General features: G+C 41.3%; 1 protein-coding gene across 1 annotated transcript in view; it reads right to left on the minus strand.

The window, feature by feature from the left end:
• LOC126176550 (uncharacterized) overlaps positions 1-17,815 on the minus strand; it is a 954,985-nt gene that overhangs the window by 15,332 nt on the left and 921,838 nt on the right. The window contains exon 6 of the mRNA XM_049923708.1: positions 245-455. Coding sequence (XP_049779665.1) covers positions 245-455 — 211 coding nt within the window. The remainder of the gene's footprint in view (positions 1-244; positions 456-17,815) is intronic.

Consider the following 17,815-nt stretch of genomic DNA (forward strand, 5'->3'; position numbering starts at 1 on the left):
TCCTCATGTCAGCACGTTGTTGGTGTCGCCACCGGCGCCAACCTTGTGTGATTGCTCTGAAAGGCTAATCATTTGCATATTAGAGCATCTTCTTCCTGTCGGTTAAATTTCGCGTCTGTAGCACGTCATCTTCTTGGTGTAGCAATTGTAATGGCCAGTAGTGTATTAGTGCGGAATTTCAGTTTTTGGGTGATTCGAAAGGTTGGGAAGGTGCTGTGAATGTGGCGGTAGTGAAGTTAGTTACCGCTGGAGCCTCTGGAGAACGTGGCGGACTGCCGGCGGTGCGAGGGCAGGTGCAGCGTGGAGGCCCGCGGGCTGCACGAGCGGGACTCCCGCCCGTCGTCCGCCTCGACGGGCCGCTGGCGCACGAACAGGTGGCGGCGCGCCGTCTCCGAGCGGTCACGCACGCGCAGCGTCACCGGGCAGTCCAGGTGCAGGTCCATCGCCATCGACGCCTGCCACAGACATTCACACATCTTCTCTCTGGAAACATACCATGCTGCGCCCGTAGGAAATCGCTCAGTAGCACTGAGCCGTTGTAAAAATTGCTGTTTTGAAGAGCGCGCCGCAGCGCGTAGTGTGAAGCAGTCGCCCTCCGTTTCTGGCGGTGGCGTCGCTGTGGCAGTCGCAGCTTTGGTGGGAAAGGGGAAAGGTTGCCTGTTCACGTGCATTTAAGGGGCGCTATGAACTCGCCAAAGGGGATCCGGCCGTACGTGGGGTCTGGACCCCTCCACAATCCTCCACACCTATAAATCCCTCAACCGCCCTATCCTTTGTTACGCCCATCCAGCCTGGATCTCCGCCCCCCCCCCTACCTTTTATAAATCCCTCCAAATCCTTGAACGCCATGCTCTCCGCCTTGCCTATCGCATCCGTCTCCCCTCCCCCACGCGGATCCTGTATGATCTCATCCCCTTCCCCCACCTCCTCCTTTTCCTTGAAAGGATACGGATCCTGTACACCTCCCGTAAACTTGATCCTCCTCACCCGCTCGTCTCCCCGATCCTCTCCCACCCCCGCCCGCTGCCGCGCCTGTATTCCCACGTCCCACCCGGTCTCCATCTCTCCAACCTCCTTACCCTCTCCCAAGGTGGTTTCCGCCAGCTCCCCCTCCCTGATGATGTCCTCCTCCCCTCCATCTACCCCTCCTCTCAACTTTGACCCTCCCCCCACTTCCTGTGTCCTTTCCTTTAGGCACCCTCCCTCCCTCCCTTCCCTTCCCTTCTCTTTCCCCCCTTCCTCCTCCCCTCTTCCCCTGGGCTTCCCCTCCCCCTTCCTCCCTCCCCCTCTCTCCTCTGCCCATGGCATCTCTTCTCTCTTCTCTCCCCTCTCCCATTCCCCTCCTCCTCCTCCTCCTCCACCACTCTTGGCAGGTCCCCGGACTCGTACACACTCAGTGGACTTACGCGCGCCGGAGATCATCGCCATCTGTGTGTTGCGTGTGTGCCTCGATTTGTGTTTAGTGTTCTGTCACCGTCACGCCTCAACTGTTCACGTGTGCCGTCGCCGTCATCCGTGTTCTGTGCGCCGTGTCCCCAAGTGTTACTGTTTTTTCGCGTCCAGCGTGAACGGCTTCTTGTTTATTGTTTTTTGTATCTCCTTTTTTTTTGCCCGCCGTTTTTACTGTCTTGTCTGTATCACCTATATGTCATATTATTGTTCCACTTAAGGCTGAAGAGCAGCGTACCATGCTGCTGCCAGCCCGCCTGTATCAGGTGATTAAAATTACAATAAAGGAAAAAAAAATCGCCAAAGGGGTCAGTCAGTAGGAGGCAGTTGGTCAGTCGGTCAGTCTGTCAGTCTCGGCGAGTCGGTCAGTTGGTCAGCCGGGTCAGTGTGGCCACCACCACCTAGAGACAAGGCCGCGGCGCGAAATTCATAGCAGGTCGTGACGTCACTCCAAGCGGGCCTCCATGTTGTGTCTCGAAGCGTTTGTTTATCTACAAGTTTGTTGGACCGAGTGCTATATTCGTGTTTAAAACTAGCGATTACAGTGTTTACGTGTAGTGAAGCTACTGTGAACATGGTTTACAAATGTTGTGTGCCAAGGTGTCGTGGGAATTACGGAACTGGACCGAAAGTAATATTGTTTTCCTTTCCGAAAGATGCGAATCTGCGTTGGAAATGGCTTTCACCGATTCATCGGGACAATTTCCAACCTACTGAGCACACGAAGGTATGTAAAAACTATATACCTAGTGCAATTATTATTTTTTTCTGGTGGAATATCTTGCATTTTGCGTACATTTGACTAAAATTGTTGGCAAAAGTTCGCAGTACATAGGCCTAGGATTCGTTTTCAAGTGGCTTTATTTTGATTTTGAAAACGAAATATAAATTTGTGGCTCGTGTTACTTTTTATCCGTTTTTAAATTTCTCTGCAGTTCGTATTTTGTTACGCATTACCGATACGTTTTATTCTCTATTTGTGAGTGGGTGTTGTTTTTCACTCTCGCATAGTTAGTATGAGTGCTAACGAATGTTGAAACTGCTGTTTTCATGTTTAAAAAGAGATCTCTCTGTATGACGCATATCTGTGTTGTTTTTCTATGTGTTAGTTTTTCCTGCTAGACATTCGCCAACCCACGACCAAATAATTATCTTTCAACCTAACCTAACTTCAGGTTACGATGCAGAATAGGTGTCTTCACAAACAGATTTCAGTGGCGTTCTGTATCACTTGAGCCGCCTCATATAACGATATTCTCGTTAATAACGCATCCAGTTACTTAATCTGTCCGGTATTTTAAATGTTTCAGATGGTTAATTGAAATGACAAGTGTCCTTTAGTTCATACAGCACAGCTGCGTACGGGATGTTTAGTTGAGATCTTCTTAACATACTTCTAGTTGGATGGTTATGACTGTCTTACTGAGGTGTATCATTTATGTTGGCATCTGTTCAACTTTATTTTGTGTTTGGCATGAGTTTGCTTTGGAGCTGTTTTTCTAGCCAAACATGAAATTTGTGCTATATCAAGACCCTCATTCAGTGTTACCTGCAATGACACAGTTTTAATATGTGCAGGCATAAAAAAGCCCACAGTGAAATTTTATTCTGCAGCTGTTGATATCTCATATACCATGACAATGAAGAAACTGCAAAATCAAAATTACAAAATAATTGCTATGTTAACATGTAGAATCCAACAGATTACTGAAATTTGGTGCCACTTAATCCATAATAGGAACTTCACACTTATAGTTCCATAAATATCACTGTAGGTACTGCTGTAACACAAGCAGTTCACAGGTATGTTCATCATATACTGATGCCTGGTGAGGTACGCTCCTAGTGCTTATACAGGGCTATTACAAATGATTGAAGCGATTTCATAAATTCACTGTAGCTCCATTCATTGACATATGGTCACGACACACTACAGATACATAGAAAAGCTCATAAAGTTTTGTTCGGCTGAAGCCGCACTTCAGGTTTCTGCCGCCAGAGCGCTCGAGAGCGCAGCGAGACAAAATGGCGACAGGAGCCGAGAAAGCGTATGTCGTACTTGAAATGCACTCACATCAGTCAGTCATAACAGTGCAACGACACTTCAGGACGAAGTTCAACGAAGATCCACCAACTGCTAACTCCATTCGGCGATGGTATGCGCAGTTTAAAGCTTCTGGATGCCTCTGTAATGGGAAATCAACGGGTCGGCCTGCAGTGAGCGAAGAAACGGTTGAACGCGTGCGGGCAAGTTTCACGCGTAGCCTGCGGAAGTCGATGAATAAAGCAAGCAGGGAGCTAAATGTACCACAGCCGACGGTCAACAGGATGGTGCTCCACTGCACTTCCATCATGATGTTCGGCATTTCTTAAACAGGAGATTGGAAAACCGATGGATCGGTCGTGGTGGAGATCATGATCAGCAATTCATGTCATGGCCTCCACGCTCTCCCGACTTAACCCTATGCGATTTGTTTCTGTGGGGTTATGTGAAAGATTCAGTGTTTAAACCTCCTCTACCAAGAAACATGCCAGAACTGCAAGCTCGCATCAACGATGCTTTCGAACTCATTGATGGGGACATGCTGCGCCGAGTGTGGGAGGAACTCGATTATCAGCTTGATGTCTGCCGAATCCCTAAAGGGGCACATATCGAACATTTTTGTATGTGTGTGCAAAGCGTTGTGAAAATATCTGAAATAATAAAGTTATTGTAGAGCTGTGAAATCGCTTCAATCATTTGTAATAACCCTGTAGTACTAATTAATAAAAGAATATTAAAATGGAATATGCATGTTGTTGTAGAACATGGTATATTGCTGTTAGGCCTAAATAATTCGTGTACTTCCACTAAGATGTGACCTGTCAAGCTGATGTTGGTGGAAAATGAATGAGTATCTAGTGTTTTTTACTTTCACATACAGACACACATCTCTAGATCATGCTGTATATTGTACTGACTCACACTACTTCGTTGTAGGTTTGTGAACTTCACTTCACCGAGTCTGACTTCTGCCGGCATACGGAATGTTATGATGAAGTGAAAGGCACAAAGCTTACTGTCAAGCTTCCAAGACCAAGACTTAGAGAGGGTGCTGTCCCATCAGTGTTACCAGGCTGCCCAAGCTATTTGTCTACTCCATCCACCAGCTCCCAAGAAAGTGCAGAGGAAAGGCGAGCTAGATTGGACAATGAACATCTTCTACAAGCAATTAAAGACAGTATAGTAACCAAAACAGAGTATGATTCGAGGAAGTTATTTTCTACTTTTGAAGCATTTCTGCAGTGCCTAGAAAGAGAAACCATTCCCAGAGAGTGAACCATTGTTAGGAGAAGTGACTGTGTCCTATTTCAATGCTTACTGTATTGCCTGCTCCATCTGTGTCTGTATCTGTTGTAGTGACAAATGATTTGCAATTGTCTGCCTATCGAAGTAACACTGAGATAAGAAAGATAGGCAGTAGCAAAATATCAGACAAACTTTCAAATATGAATGATTTGTTTACAGTATTAGACAAAGTGAGAGAATTAGTCAGTGCAAAAGAAAATTCATTAAAAAGCCAGTGCCCTCATATACAGGACATTTTAAATGACATGTGCAGTTCTGTAGATGAAGAAAGACAGAAACAAATTCAATTCTTAAGTGAGCAAGTTAAGTTGCTATGTAGCTCTGAGGAAAACTATAGGTTTAATCCTCACTTTTCTGTATTTTGTTGTATCCTGCATTCTATCTCCCCTCATGCCTATAAATTTTTGAGGTCATCTGGCAATCTTATTCTTCCTCATCCAAAGAGCTTTACAGAAAATACGTTCCTCATATACTAATGGTCATCATAATGAACAAAATGAAGGTATGCTCCTGTATATTAAGGAAAGATTTAAATCTTTGCAGGAAAGTGATTGTATCATTTCTTTAATGATGGATGAAATTCATATTAAATCTTATTTTGATTACAAGGGAGGAAACATTGTGGGGGCAGCATTTGATAGTGGCAAGGCTGCTACTACAGCATATGTCTTTATGATACAATCATTGCTGTCTTCTTTTAAAGAAGTAGTGCATGTCCTTCCAGTGAGAAACCTTGTAGCTGAACAGTTATTTTTGTATGTGAAGAAAATATTATGTGGCCTTTATGACATTGGTTTCAAAGTTATTTGTGTAGTTAGTGACAACAATGCTATAAATAGGAAATCTATGGCACTTTTTAGCTCACCTCCAAAACTCAGTATAGTTTACCCACATCCAGCTAATCCAACTCAGCCACTATTTTTTATAATTGATTCTGTCCACATCCTTAAGTGTATACGTAATAATTGGGTTAATCAAAAGGACTCTCAAGTTTTGCTCAAATATCCACAACTTGATGGAAGCAGTGATGATTGTCAGGTGTTAATGGCATCTTTTGAAGCATTGAGGCAGCTTCATAAGATTGAATGTAATGGTCTACTTAAGCACTCTTATGGTCTTTCTTTGAAGTCTCTTTATCCATCTTCACTTAAGAAACAGAATGTGAGCCTTGTTTTGCAGGTATTTAATGAATATACAGCTGAAGCCGTTTCAACTGTAGGGGAACAGAACAACTTGTTACATTACCAGACAACTGCAGAATTTATTAAAATTATACTTACATGGTGGAAAATTGTAAATGTTAAGACAGTTCACAAAGGCGTTCGACTAAATGATCTCTTCCAGTGCCCTCTGTCTTTAAGTAATAATGATGAAAAATTAGTTTTTTTGGAAAAGTTTCTTGTGTGGCTCGATAAGTGGAAGGACTTAGGCCTGAAAAATAATACCCTTTCAAAAGAAACCCATATAGCTCTGACACACACAACCTATGGTTTGATTGAGATGGCAAGGTACTGTACTAAAGAGCTTGGTTTCACTTATTTTTTGCCTGGAAAAATTCAAACTGATTCTCTGGAAGCAAGGTTTACCAGATACCGATCAATGGCTGGCTCTCAGTATCTCGTATCTGTGAGACAGATTTTTGAAGTGGAAGCGAGGATGAGGATGCAGAACATGTTACCACTCATGTTGAATTCAAGTACTTTTGGTAAACTGCCTGTTGCAGAAGGGTTCATCTTTAATTGTAATAATGACACAAAAGAGACTATACAAACAGACTCTGAGTTTATGGTTGACATTATGTTTTTGGAGGAAAATTTCAGGCAGGCAGAAACATACCTTCCAATATTAACATATTTAGCAGGGTATTGTGTTCGCAATGTACTGAAGAAACAGCAGTGTGAGGTGTGCAGCAAATACCTTCTCTTAGACAAAGAAATGTGCCTGCATGGTGAACAACATCTTAGTTTAATCAAAAATTTGGACAGGGGTGGCCTGTTTTTCCCTCAGCCTGATGTTGTGAATGTTGTTATTTACAATTACATTACTGTACAGAAATTAATATCTGCCTCTAATGAAAAAAAATTTTTGTCATCCAGCAGTCGAAGGGTGCTTGTTCAAAATGTAACCAGAAACGCTGTTCAGAAGAAAAGTTTCTTCTTAACAGACTTTGTTTGCAGTAATGGTCATTCAGCAGATAAAATACTGAAGTTGTTAGTCAAAGCATCCACCAACGCATTATTAAATAATTACATTAAGAAAAAGAATGACACCTTTACTACTTCTTTTAAGAAATGGAAGCTTAGCACATTTTAATTTGCGTACAGTTTGCATGCTAGGACATTTATCAGGTGTCACAGGAAATTTCTATTATGTCTCACACATTCAGTTACACTGTATTTGGTCAACTGAAAGCAGAGGCAGATTCCATAATCCATATTGGTGTAGTACATTCAACTGAATGCACGCTAATAGTCATTTGGTCCATATAGCCTGTAAGTTTTGGATAAGTTGCTTCTAACAGTTTCAAATGTCAGAAGGTCACAACTGTTTCCATGCAGACTATTCAGCTGAAGTAAATACTTTGTCCAGCACTAATGGCTAGTTTCAATCTCATCATTGCAAAATTTTATCAGTTTGTGTACACATCCATCTGTGCACTTGATCCTGGCCTAAGGTTGAAACTGGGCCAGTTTTTCCTGGTAAAGTTTTTATGTCTTTCAGCTATTCTGTGCAGAAATATTTACATCTTCCTTTCAATTTGTTGAGCCTGTGCTACCCAACAAGAAGAAATTTGTTAAAGTAATTCTGTATTAAACCTCAAGTAGTTCATTATAATTATGTATTTAATTAGAGGCTATTATTTTGGCATGCACACATATAAAAATTACAGTAGAATATTACATTACTACATAGGGAAAGCCAAAAATGGATTTCTCCCATTTTCCTGAATCAGAATGACACCAGGATGTTTCCTAATGTAGTTACTTCTCATAACAGCTGTTCATCTAAATTTTGATACAAGCTGTCAGTATTGTTGCATATGAGTAACAGTTATTGCTTTGCCTATATTATTTTACTGAGACATTGTTACATTCTAGTAGTTGCTTATTCCACTCACAGTTTGGAATAGTTTAATATCTGAGACAGTAGTTGGTCTCAATTCCCAAATTTGCATCTCATCCAGACTGTGACCCTTAATTTGTTACTAATCTTATTGTTTTTTTAACTTTACTCGTAAAACCCCTTGGTAGTGTGACTCTGTTTGTCAGACTTGGACCGCACATGTGTTTAATATGCTAGAAAATTTCATAACAGCACACACTTTGGCACTGAGTGAAAGGTGTGTTCTTGAACTGTTTCTGCCAGTAGCTGTAGAATCTTGTGTTACAGAAAATCACTTCACAGCACTAAAATACAGATCCGGTGTTCCATACAGTCAGTTTAATTGAAACAGTTTATTCTAACAGGAATAATGTGAAAGGTGATGTTTATATAGTAATTAAGGAAAAGTTCTTCCCACCTATATAGAGGGAGAGTATCCTTACAAACATTAAGGAGTGTCATGTTGCTGCATTTTATTTGAATGTCTAGGACATTATATCCTACACCATTCAGTTTAATTTGGAATCAGTGTAAAATTGTTACAGTTTTGATTTATGTTGTACATCTTTAGTTAATCCCAGAGTTAGTTCCTCTGATTTATTTTGTTTATACTTAAGTTTATTACAAGGAAATTGGCCTACTTCTAGCTTATGGCAGGGTTTACAACAAATGTTGCATAGCTGTGCAGTAACAATATAAAAGAGTTCTTTCAGTTGTGGATCGGGTATTCAACTGTAATGTGAAACCTCTGATATATTGTCGTACTCAGTATTACCATTACTTATTAGTTTCCAACGACTAGCTACATTTTCACTTCGTTGAATGTCCTTCAGTAGTGCCTCATCCCAGTGACACCTTTATATCTTGGTGCATACATTCCAACAAATGTTTGTTGCTCTATTACTCTGTCTGGGTTAATACATTTGTTAGCAACATAAGTCATTGTTAGTCACAATTATTAAATTTTATAGACAGTAAGACTGGTAATGTAACCTGTTACACGCGTCTGACATGTTTTGGAACTGCGTCATTTTTCACAAAATACACTATATCAAATGTGTACAACTATTCAATCATTCTGAAAGTAGAAAAGGCTTGCTGCCTTTTCACGTGGAAATGGTGATCTGTTTCTGTAATGGAACCATGTTGTGCCCTGGATTTTGTAACAGCGTTTTCAGGAAGTAGATGTACATAAGTCTGACTTCAATAAATTATTGTTCATTACTTCTAGTGTTTTATACATCCTACATTAACATAAACTATTAATAATTACATTATTTTAAGCATGCTGAGTACTACTGTTCTCATGTTACAGTAATTCGTCTACATATTACAAAGAATTTAACTTGCTGTAATCACCAGCAGTGATTTCTGATCTATCCCTGTAGTTACTAAAGTACAAATGTGAATTGTAGTGTCCCTTGTTCTGACGTTTAATACAATTCTTAGTATTGTATACAGCATTCCCCCCCCCCCTTTTTTTTTTTTTTTTTTTTTTTTTTTTACAGGACAGCTTGATTCCCTTAATGAGTCACTGTCTCCTGCAGTCACGTAGGTAGACACTTAATGAAATTCTATTACGAAATACAGTTTCAAACAATGGAACAAATTAATCTAGAAATAGGTTAAATTTATTGTTGACGTTTTTAGCTTGACACATTGTCTCATTCCAACTGCTGCAAATGTCTGCTGAAGGTTTGTAGATTTTCACTGTTGACTTATGTGAACGTCCTGTTGATAAAACTACTGTTGTTTGCAGGGCTTACAGCATGCATTTTGAACAGCTGACCATTATGGTCAGGAATACATCTAAAATTTCGCTTAAACATATGTTGCTAATTCTTTTATCTGCAGAGTGTTGTCAATCAGGCTTGTAAAGTTCTTTGCAACTCTTGTGAGAAAGTCAACAACTGCACACGGCTCATTAAATGCTCAAAATCTACCATATTTTTACAGGAAAGAAAATTTACATTACAATAACAACGCATAATTGTTTTTGTTTCTGAGAACTGGTGAGTTAAAAGTGATTGTTTGCTTGGGGAATGTGCTGAGCTTTCATTAGCTCTATAAACAGTTACACAATATTTATTTAGGATACTGATGGCAGAAGAATTTAACATTATACACTGTATTTGTGCAGAATTTTTCAAGTGAGTGTACATAATAGTCGTCTGGTCCAGAAAGAATGTACTTTATCACAGTGCATTTTTCACAAATGTACCTTGCTTTGTCTTGTATATCGCAATATTATTTACATCCCGCACTCGTACATTTTCACCTATTGATAAGTCTTAAGCAATTACATTACCGGTAAAAAAGAATTACGAACTATAGCTTCTGCTATATCGCGATTGATAAAGTTACGTATTTTAACCATACGGCAAAGTACTCTCCTCTTTACGTGGTATCATTTGCCAAGATCTCGTTTCGTTATCTCCAGCGGTTTACGAGATATGAGAGGCGTTATGAATATTTCATTCCCGCGCGTTGCGATCAGAAGTGAAGTTGCTGCAGATGCTCAATTTTTTCGAGATTGGAAGCAGATATTGATCCAAAGTTTTACGAAAATTTCAAAACCTGATCTGTATTTCATACTCAGCAATAGAATGTATAATATGCATCAAACACAAATTCATAGCGACCTCTATTTTTGATGGCAACGTTCTCAAATTTGATATTCATCTGTGAAATACCACAATAGTTATGAGCATTATCGAAATGATTGGCACTTCATCACAAAGCTGCCATATAAAGGTAAAAGTATTTCAGAAATTAATTATTTTTTGCGGAACAGGTTCTGTAAAACCGTTTGACAAAGATTTGCAGGCCGTGCGTCTTGATTCTTTAAGCGCAGCGCCAAGCCAACCCTGGCCCGCTTTGCGTGACGTCACAAGAGCGCGCCGCGGCCTTCTCTTTAGGTGGTGGTGGCGTGGCGCAGTCAGTGTCTGTCTGTCGTCCGGACTGCTAGTATGTGTTAGGCCGCCGGTCTGCTCGAGTTTGCTCAGGCAATGGCCATTGGCGGTTGGATCGATCGGTTATTCGGTCGCGCACTGGGACACAAAATGACTTGTCCGTCCCGAGCGTCGGCACATGTGAGGCCGCCACTTCAGTTCAGTGGGCCGCGCCGTATAGCGAGGGGTCGTGGCTTCGCGAGAGCAACAGGAGTCAACCCACGACATCAGTCTGGCCGATGCGAGCTGCGACGCCGTGAGACGGGAGATCGGCGCGCCTTCCTGAGTCCGTTGAAGCGGCTGGCAACGGACGGTTCGGGAGAGCGTTTTGGGGGTGCTGCTCCAGGTCTTCGCCAGAAATCGCCGTTTATTAGAAGTTAAGTGATTCGTGATATGTTGTTTCATTTACTACTTAAATTCTACTTGTTTTCTTGATCAGTCTCTCGTCCCCAGCTAGCTAGTCTGTCACCCGTCCGCATTTGTTAGGCAGTTAGTGTCTGTCTGTCTGTCGGTCTGCCGTACGTTAATAGCTGCCTCTGTCATGTTTGTCGGATCCGGTGTTGACGAATTTATTGCTTACGGTGTAAAGGCCGAATTCCTGAAATATGTTTTTATCTTACCTATCATCTTCAGAGGCGATATATGTGTAATGTAGAGCATGTTTACACATTTTATGGGTTTTTATTTAAATGGTCATTTTAGTATATAAAGTTGCCGCCCGTCCACCGTAAGAGTTCTTTTAAAAACAAGTTGCACTTTCGGTGGCAAATAATTTTTAATGTTTGTCTTTTGTACCATCTCCATCCCTCTTACCGGGTGCATAGTTTATGTGTTTGTGTGAGTTGTTAACATTTTTAGTTTAAAGTAATCTGGTATCTTGCAGATTTGCACCAGTGTAGTCTTTCAGAGGTTGTTGTGAGCGGTTGTCACTACGGCCGTGTTAAAAGGGAGCGGCAAGGTTCTCAGCCCGAAAGCTCATAAATAAAATTGTTATTTCTGCCTCTGAATAAATTGTAGCTTGATATTTACAGGGTGCTGTCTAATTATAATTTTAAATCTGTTGTAAAAAAAGGGCTTTTAAGAATAAAATTTCCATTTGTTGAAATTTAATTTGTTTGCATCAGTTACTCCATGGAAACTACTCCCACGCTCACATAGTGTGTTAAATGTATTAATGTTCTTGATGAATCGCTAGTAAAGAAAGTAAATTCTTAAGAAATGCTTCTGAAAGTAAATTCACGCTTCAAGCACAGTGATAAACCTACCGCCATCAGACGTCGATTTTGACCCATGATGTAACGGTGTTGTTGCGTGTGACACCGCAGGTGAGCAAACAGAGCTACTACCTGACCACGATATTGGAAACAAGCGATGGCATTACAATAAATTAGTACAGCGGTGACAAAGAAACGCGCATTGCACTATGAGTGATATTAAGACAGTTGTGCGTATACTATCGAGTGGTTTTGCCTGTCGTTATGAAATATCTCGATAAAAACTCACGATAAGCCGACAGAACCGCCCTTACTCCCAGGTGCAATAATACAGGGTGTCGACAATGAGACTCCAACATTTTAATATCCTATATCTTTTTCATTTCAGATGGTGGACCTGTGAATCCTGAAGGGGCAGACGGAGAAACTTAACAAGTTTTGTGTTGTGCAAATTTGATACGCCAAGTGGCCGTAGTGAATCAATTGTTTTAGCAAAATGGAGGATATGAAGGAGCGTGCACAAGTGGTCTGGTCGTATGCAGAGACAAAATCGGCGACCCAAGTGCAAAGAAACTTTTATCGAAAGGGCATGGTGTTGGTAAAGCTGGGATCACACATCATGTGGAACAAGTGCGGCGGTCATTCGAAGTCCACAGAAGTCAATGCAACAGGCAGCACGAGAACTTCGTATGAAACGTTCAACAGTGCACAAAGTGCTTCATCAGCGATTGCGTTTGTACGCATATAAAGTGCAGGTTGTGCAAGAAATCGAGTCTGATGATCGACCAAAGTGAGAAGAATTTGCATGTGTCATGTTAGATCGCATTGCCGCGGACGAGACATTTTTATCACGCGTGATGTTTACTGACGAGGCAACCTTTCACGTTTCAGGAGCTGTCAATCGTCGCAATGTGCGCATCTGGGGGTCCGAAAATCCACATGTACCTAGGGAACACATGCGCGACAGTCCGAAAGTTAATGTGTGGTGTGGTTTGATGATAAATCGCATTGTTGGGCCGTTTTTCTTTCAGGAGCCGACTGTGGTTGGAGCCATCTACCTGGACATGTTTGAACAATTTGCCGTGCTACAGATAACAGACCCGCAGCCAAATGTGATGTTTCAACAGGACGGTGCACCACCCCATTGGAGCCTTGATGTCCGAAAATTTTTAAGTGACAAATTCCAGGAATGATGGATTGGCCGTGGAGGTCCAATTCCTTGACCGCCACGTTCGCCCAACATAAACCCCCTCGATTTTATCTTGGGTGTTATGTGAAAGACCGGGTATACGCTACAGCAGTAAAGGACCTGCAAGACTTAAAACAGCGCATAAGAATTGCGATCAATTCTGTCACAGAACAGATGCTCCGCAACACATGGCACGAAATCGATTATAGACTTGATATTCTTCGCGCTACCCGTGGCGGCCATGTTCAAGTGTACTGAACCGTCCACCTGTGTATGAAAACTTGATGAGTTGCTGTATGATTTCCCTGTATTTGTTCGTCAATAAATTGTGTTTCCTCTCAGATTTTATGAGTTCAAATGTTGGAGTCTCATTGCGGACACCCTGTATTGTGGTCGACTAACACGAGGCGTGTTTTTTAAGTGCCGTTTTGAAATTTAAAAAAAGGCGTGCTAAGATATCTCAATAATTTTATTTTTACATGAAAGCCTGTACCTTAATCTACTTTTCTAAATAATTTCCTTCAATATTGAGGCACTTGTCATAGCGTTGTACCAGTTTTTGAATACCCTCCTCGCAGATGTCTGCCACCTGACTTGTTAACCACTGCATCACCACTGTTTTGACTTCGTCATCGTGTTGAAGACGCTGGTCGACCAGGTGTTTCTTCAAGTGCAGGAACAGATGGTAGTAACTGGGCACAAGATCGGGGCTGTACGGAGGATGATCTAGAGTTTCTCATCGAAAAGATGTGATGAGATCTTTGGTCTGATTCGCCACATGCGGACGGGCATTGTCTTGCAGCAAAACGATGCCCTTGCTCAACTTCCATGGACTGTTGCTTTGATTCTGGTGTGACGTAGACCACCCGTGTTTCATCGTCCGTAACAATTTGACTTAAGAAATCATCACCGTCGTTGTGGTACACCTCAAGGAAAGTCAATACACTGTCTAAACGTTTGGTTTCGTGCACATCCGTCAACATTTTCATTACCCAACGTGCGCACAATTTTCGGTAATTCAAGTGCTCGGTCACAATGCCATACAAAAAACTACGAGAAACATTAGGAAAGTCATCCCGCAAGGAGGAAATCGTAAAGCGTCTGTTTTCTCTCACCTTATTGTCCACTTCCTGCACCAAACTTTCATTACCGACCGAAGGACGCCCACTCCGTTGTTCATCATGCACATTTGTGCGGCCATCTTTAAATGCTCTCACCCACTTCCTTACCATTTCATCACTCATAATGTTTTCTCCGTAAACTGCACAGATCTCACGATAAATATCGATCGCTTTTAATCCTTTAGCACCAAGAAATCTTATAACAGCCTGTACTTCACAGTCGGCGGGACTCACGATTATCGGAGGCATCTTAAACACTCAGTACACAACGTAAACAAGGGAGAATCAGACTGTAATCGCATCAGTGTGTAGATTAAGCTACAGGCTTTCATGTAAAAATAAAATTATTGAGATATTTTAGCACGTCTTTTTTTAATTTCAAAACGGTACTTACTTAAAAAACACGCCTCGTAGAACAAACAACGACAATATTTATTTTCTTCCATATTACGTTTCAGAATGTAGGTTGTGCTAACGAATTGATCTGTAGCGAGGCGCGAGGACTAGGCTGGACTGGAAGATGGTAGTTTGGTTGTGAGTTGGTGAAGCTTTGTAATCTCATTGAACTCATGAGAATAGCTGTAAATTTTGTGATGACGCGAATTTTACGCGTAATGGATTTTGATGAGTTGTTTAAGCACGACATGGGAATGACCTCGTGAGCCAAAGAAGAAGGCTGAATCGATAAGCACAATATTTCTGCTTTCGGTTTATGACACACATGGGTAATGCAGATCCAGACGCCATATGCCTTTCACTGTCAGTGACACAATTTCATCGAGAGTCTGATGAATTCAGTAGATGCTGGGACCGAATGTCTTCACACAGCCACATCTTACCCATAATCTCATTTGGCTTGATACATGAGAATTTTATATTATGTTCACACTCACGATACTACATTACTGATAAAGAAATTAACTTCGTATATTATCGCATCACTTAGAGCTCCAGCAAATTTTTGCAGGACAAGATACAAGATATAAGAGAAGTGAGGTGTAGCCTGTTTGGAACAGAACCGACAGTTCGTCTTACAAACTTCGCCCAGATACAGGGGCGTGTTCATTGTCAAGAAATTTGATAAACTCTATTATCTTTGGGTTTTGTCTAGTGATGATGTTTGGAATGGCATGGGGTTTTATTAGAACCACAAAAATACAAAAGTTCAAAAAATGTCCGACAGATGGCACTTCATCTCATCAGAATAGCAATAATTAGCATAACAAAGTAAGACAAGCAAAGATGATGTTCTTTACAGGAAATGCTCAATATGTCCACCATCATTTCTCAACAATAGGTGTAGACGAGGAATAATGTTGTGAACAGCACTGTAAAACATGTCTGGAGTTAGGGTGAGGCATTGGCGTCGGATGTTGTCTTTCAGCATCCCTAGAGATGTCGGTCGATCACGATACACTTGCGACTTCAGGTAACCCCAAAGGCAATAATCGCAAGGACTGAGGTCTGCGGACCTGGGAGGCCAAGCATGACGAAAGTGGCGACTGAGCACACGATCATCACCAAACGACGCGAGCAAGAGAAGTTTCACGCGTCTAGCAATATGGGGTGGAGCGCCATCTTGCATAAACATCGTACGTTCCAGCAGGTGTTTATCAGCCAGGCTGGGGATGATGCGACTCTGTAACATATCGGCGTACCTCTCACCCGTCACTGATGTCTTGCTGTCCAGCACCATCTGTCGGACATTTTGTAAACACTGTTTTTTTTTTTGTTCTAATGAAAGCCCATGTCATTCCAAGCATGTGTGTCAATTTTTACCTCTCTATCTACATTATTCCGTGGATTATTAAGTTTTCAAATTTATACTGACTTTTTGATCACCCAGTACTTCAAATCCAATATTTCGGATGGTAGAGGTTGCCACTGATCTGTGTGTCAGTATCCTAGTTGCTTCCTGAGACTTTTGTTATTGTCAAAATTTTAAGATAATTTTGCAGGCGCTTACCAATGTAGAAGGCAGTTTTTCTTTCCCATTTCTGTTCTAACATTTCCCTTCTGTCGCAGAGCAGGGGAGCAAATTTCCTTCAACAACGTAGTTATGGTCTTTTGTGTACCATACGTTTTTCTGTTTCCTACATTGGAAAGGAAAAAAAACTCAAGCAGACATTTCATTTCTTATATTGCGCAACGGCAGCCTGGAAATAATATACTTTGTTCATTCTATTCACATTACGAATTGGAGGAAATGTTTATTTTTCCTTCGTCATGAATGAAATTCCATTTTTTAAAGTATAAAAATTAAAAAATAATTAAGATAGAGCAAAAAAAAGTTGGGAGGGCACTTGTCCACGAAAGGTAAAGGTCCCAAGTTCGAGTCTCGGTCGGGCATACAATTTTAATTTGGCAGGAAGCTTCGGTACTGGTAGTATCGATATTTGTGCTACGGCAGTTGTGGGCAGGGCCGGCCTTAGCCATCCAGGTGCCCCGGGCGAGTCGTCCAGTTGGCGCCCTTTATTGTATAAATAGCGAACCTGGCAGTGCTTTGCAACACGGTATTTGACTGTTTTCTAGAAATCGTCTTAAGTCGTTAATGGCGTCATCTTATGATCATAACATGGTTTTTTCCATCGTAAATTTGAGTATTTTATTTTTTTTAAGTGGAAATTAAATCCAAATAATCTCAAAGCCCGCTAAGACGCTCCATGTGAGTCTTGTGTAGCCTGTGACGTCAGTCCAGCATGTTGCTGTCGCTGCCGTAACAGTCAGTATAGCAGTGATATATTGTTTGGGCATTCACGTTTTGGGAAATTGTCTAAAAATATTGCGTAGTACGGCACTGTACATCTACAAAAACTCCAGAAAATTGTTTTTGCGTGTTCCAAACAAAGAAAAGATGCGTAAAATGTGGTTGAAACAGGCTCATATATCCCAAATATTTCTTTTCTTTCCTGAAGCACCCCTGTACTAAAGCGAACAAAACAAAACAAAAATTATTCAAATTGGTCAAGCCATTTCTTTGTTTTGGTGAGACTAACACATTCTCTATGAATGCAGTGCACGCATTGCATGATCTATTAATTAATGTACATGAGTCATTAAGTCACAAATATTCGATATAAATACATTCGTATTAATTAAATCATAATGTAATGTATATTTCACAGTCTGTATTTTCTTTTATTTGGAGCGACCGGTAGTTTCTGTTGTGAACGAGAGATGGTGCGGCTGCATGGGCTCTTCCTTGTTGCAGTTCATGAAACAAATAAGTGAGGCGCTTTGGTAGAGCCCGTGCTAGCCCGAGTCAAACATGGATGGTTGCAGACAATACGAAGATTGCATTCAGCATGATTTCTCTTCTGCTACCCCGAATTCATCGCGCATTCGTGAGATTAGTGACGTATGTTGAATGAGACTGAATAATATTTTAGTTTCGCGAAATGGGTGATTGTAAATTGTAATTTTTTTTTTTACATGCGTTT

This window comes from Schistocerca cancellata, chromosome 3 (assembly GCF_023864275.1).
Source record: "Schistocerca cancellata isolate TAMUIC-IGC-003103 chromosome 3, iqSchCanc2.1, whole genome shotgun sequence".
NCBI classification, from domain to species: domain Eukaryota; kingdom Metazoa; phylum Arthropoda; class Insecta; order Orthoptera; family Acrididae; genus Schistocerca; species Schistocerca cancellata.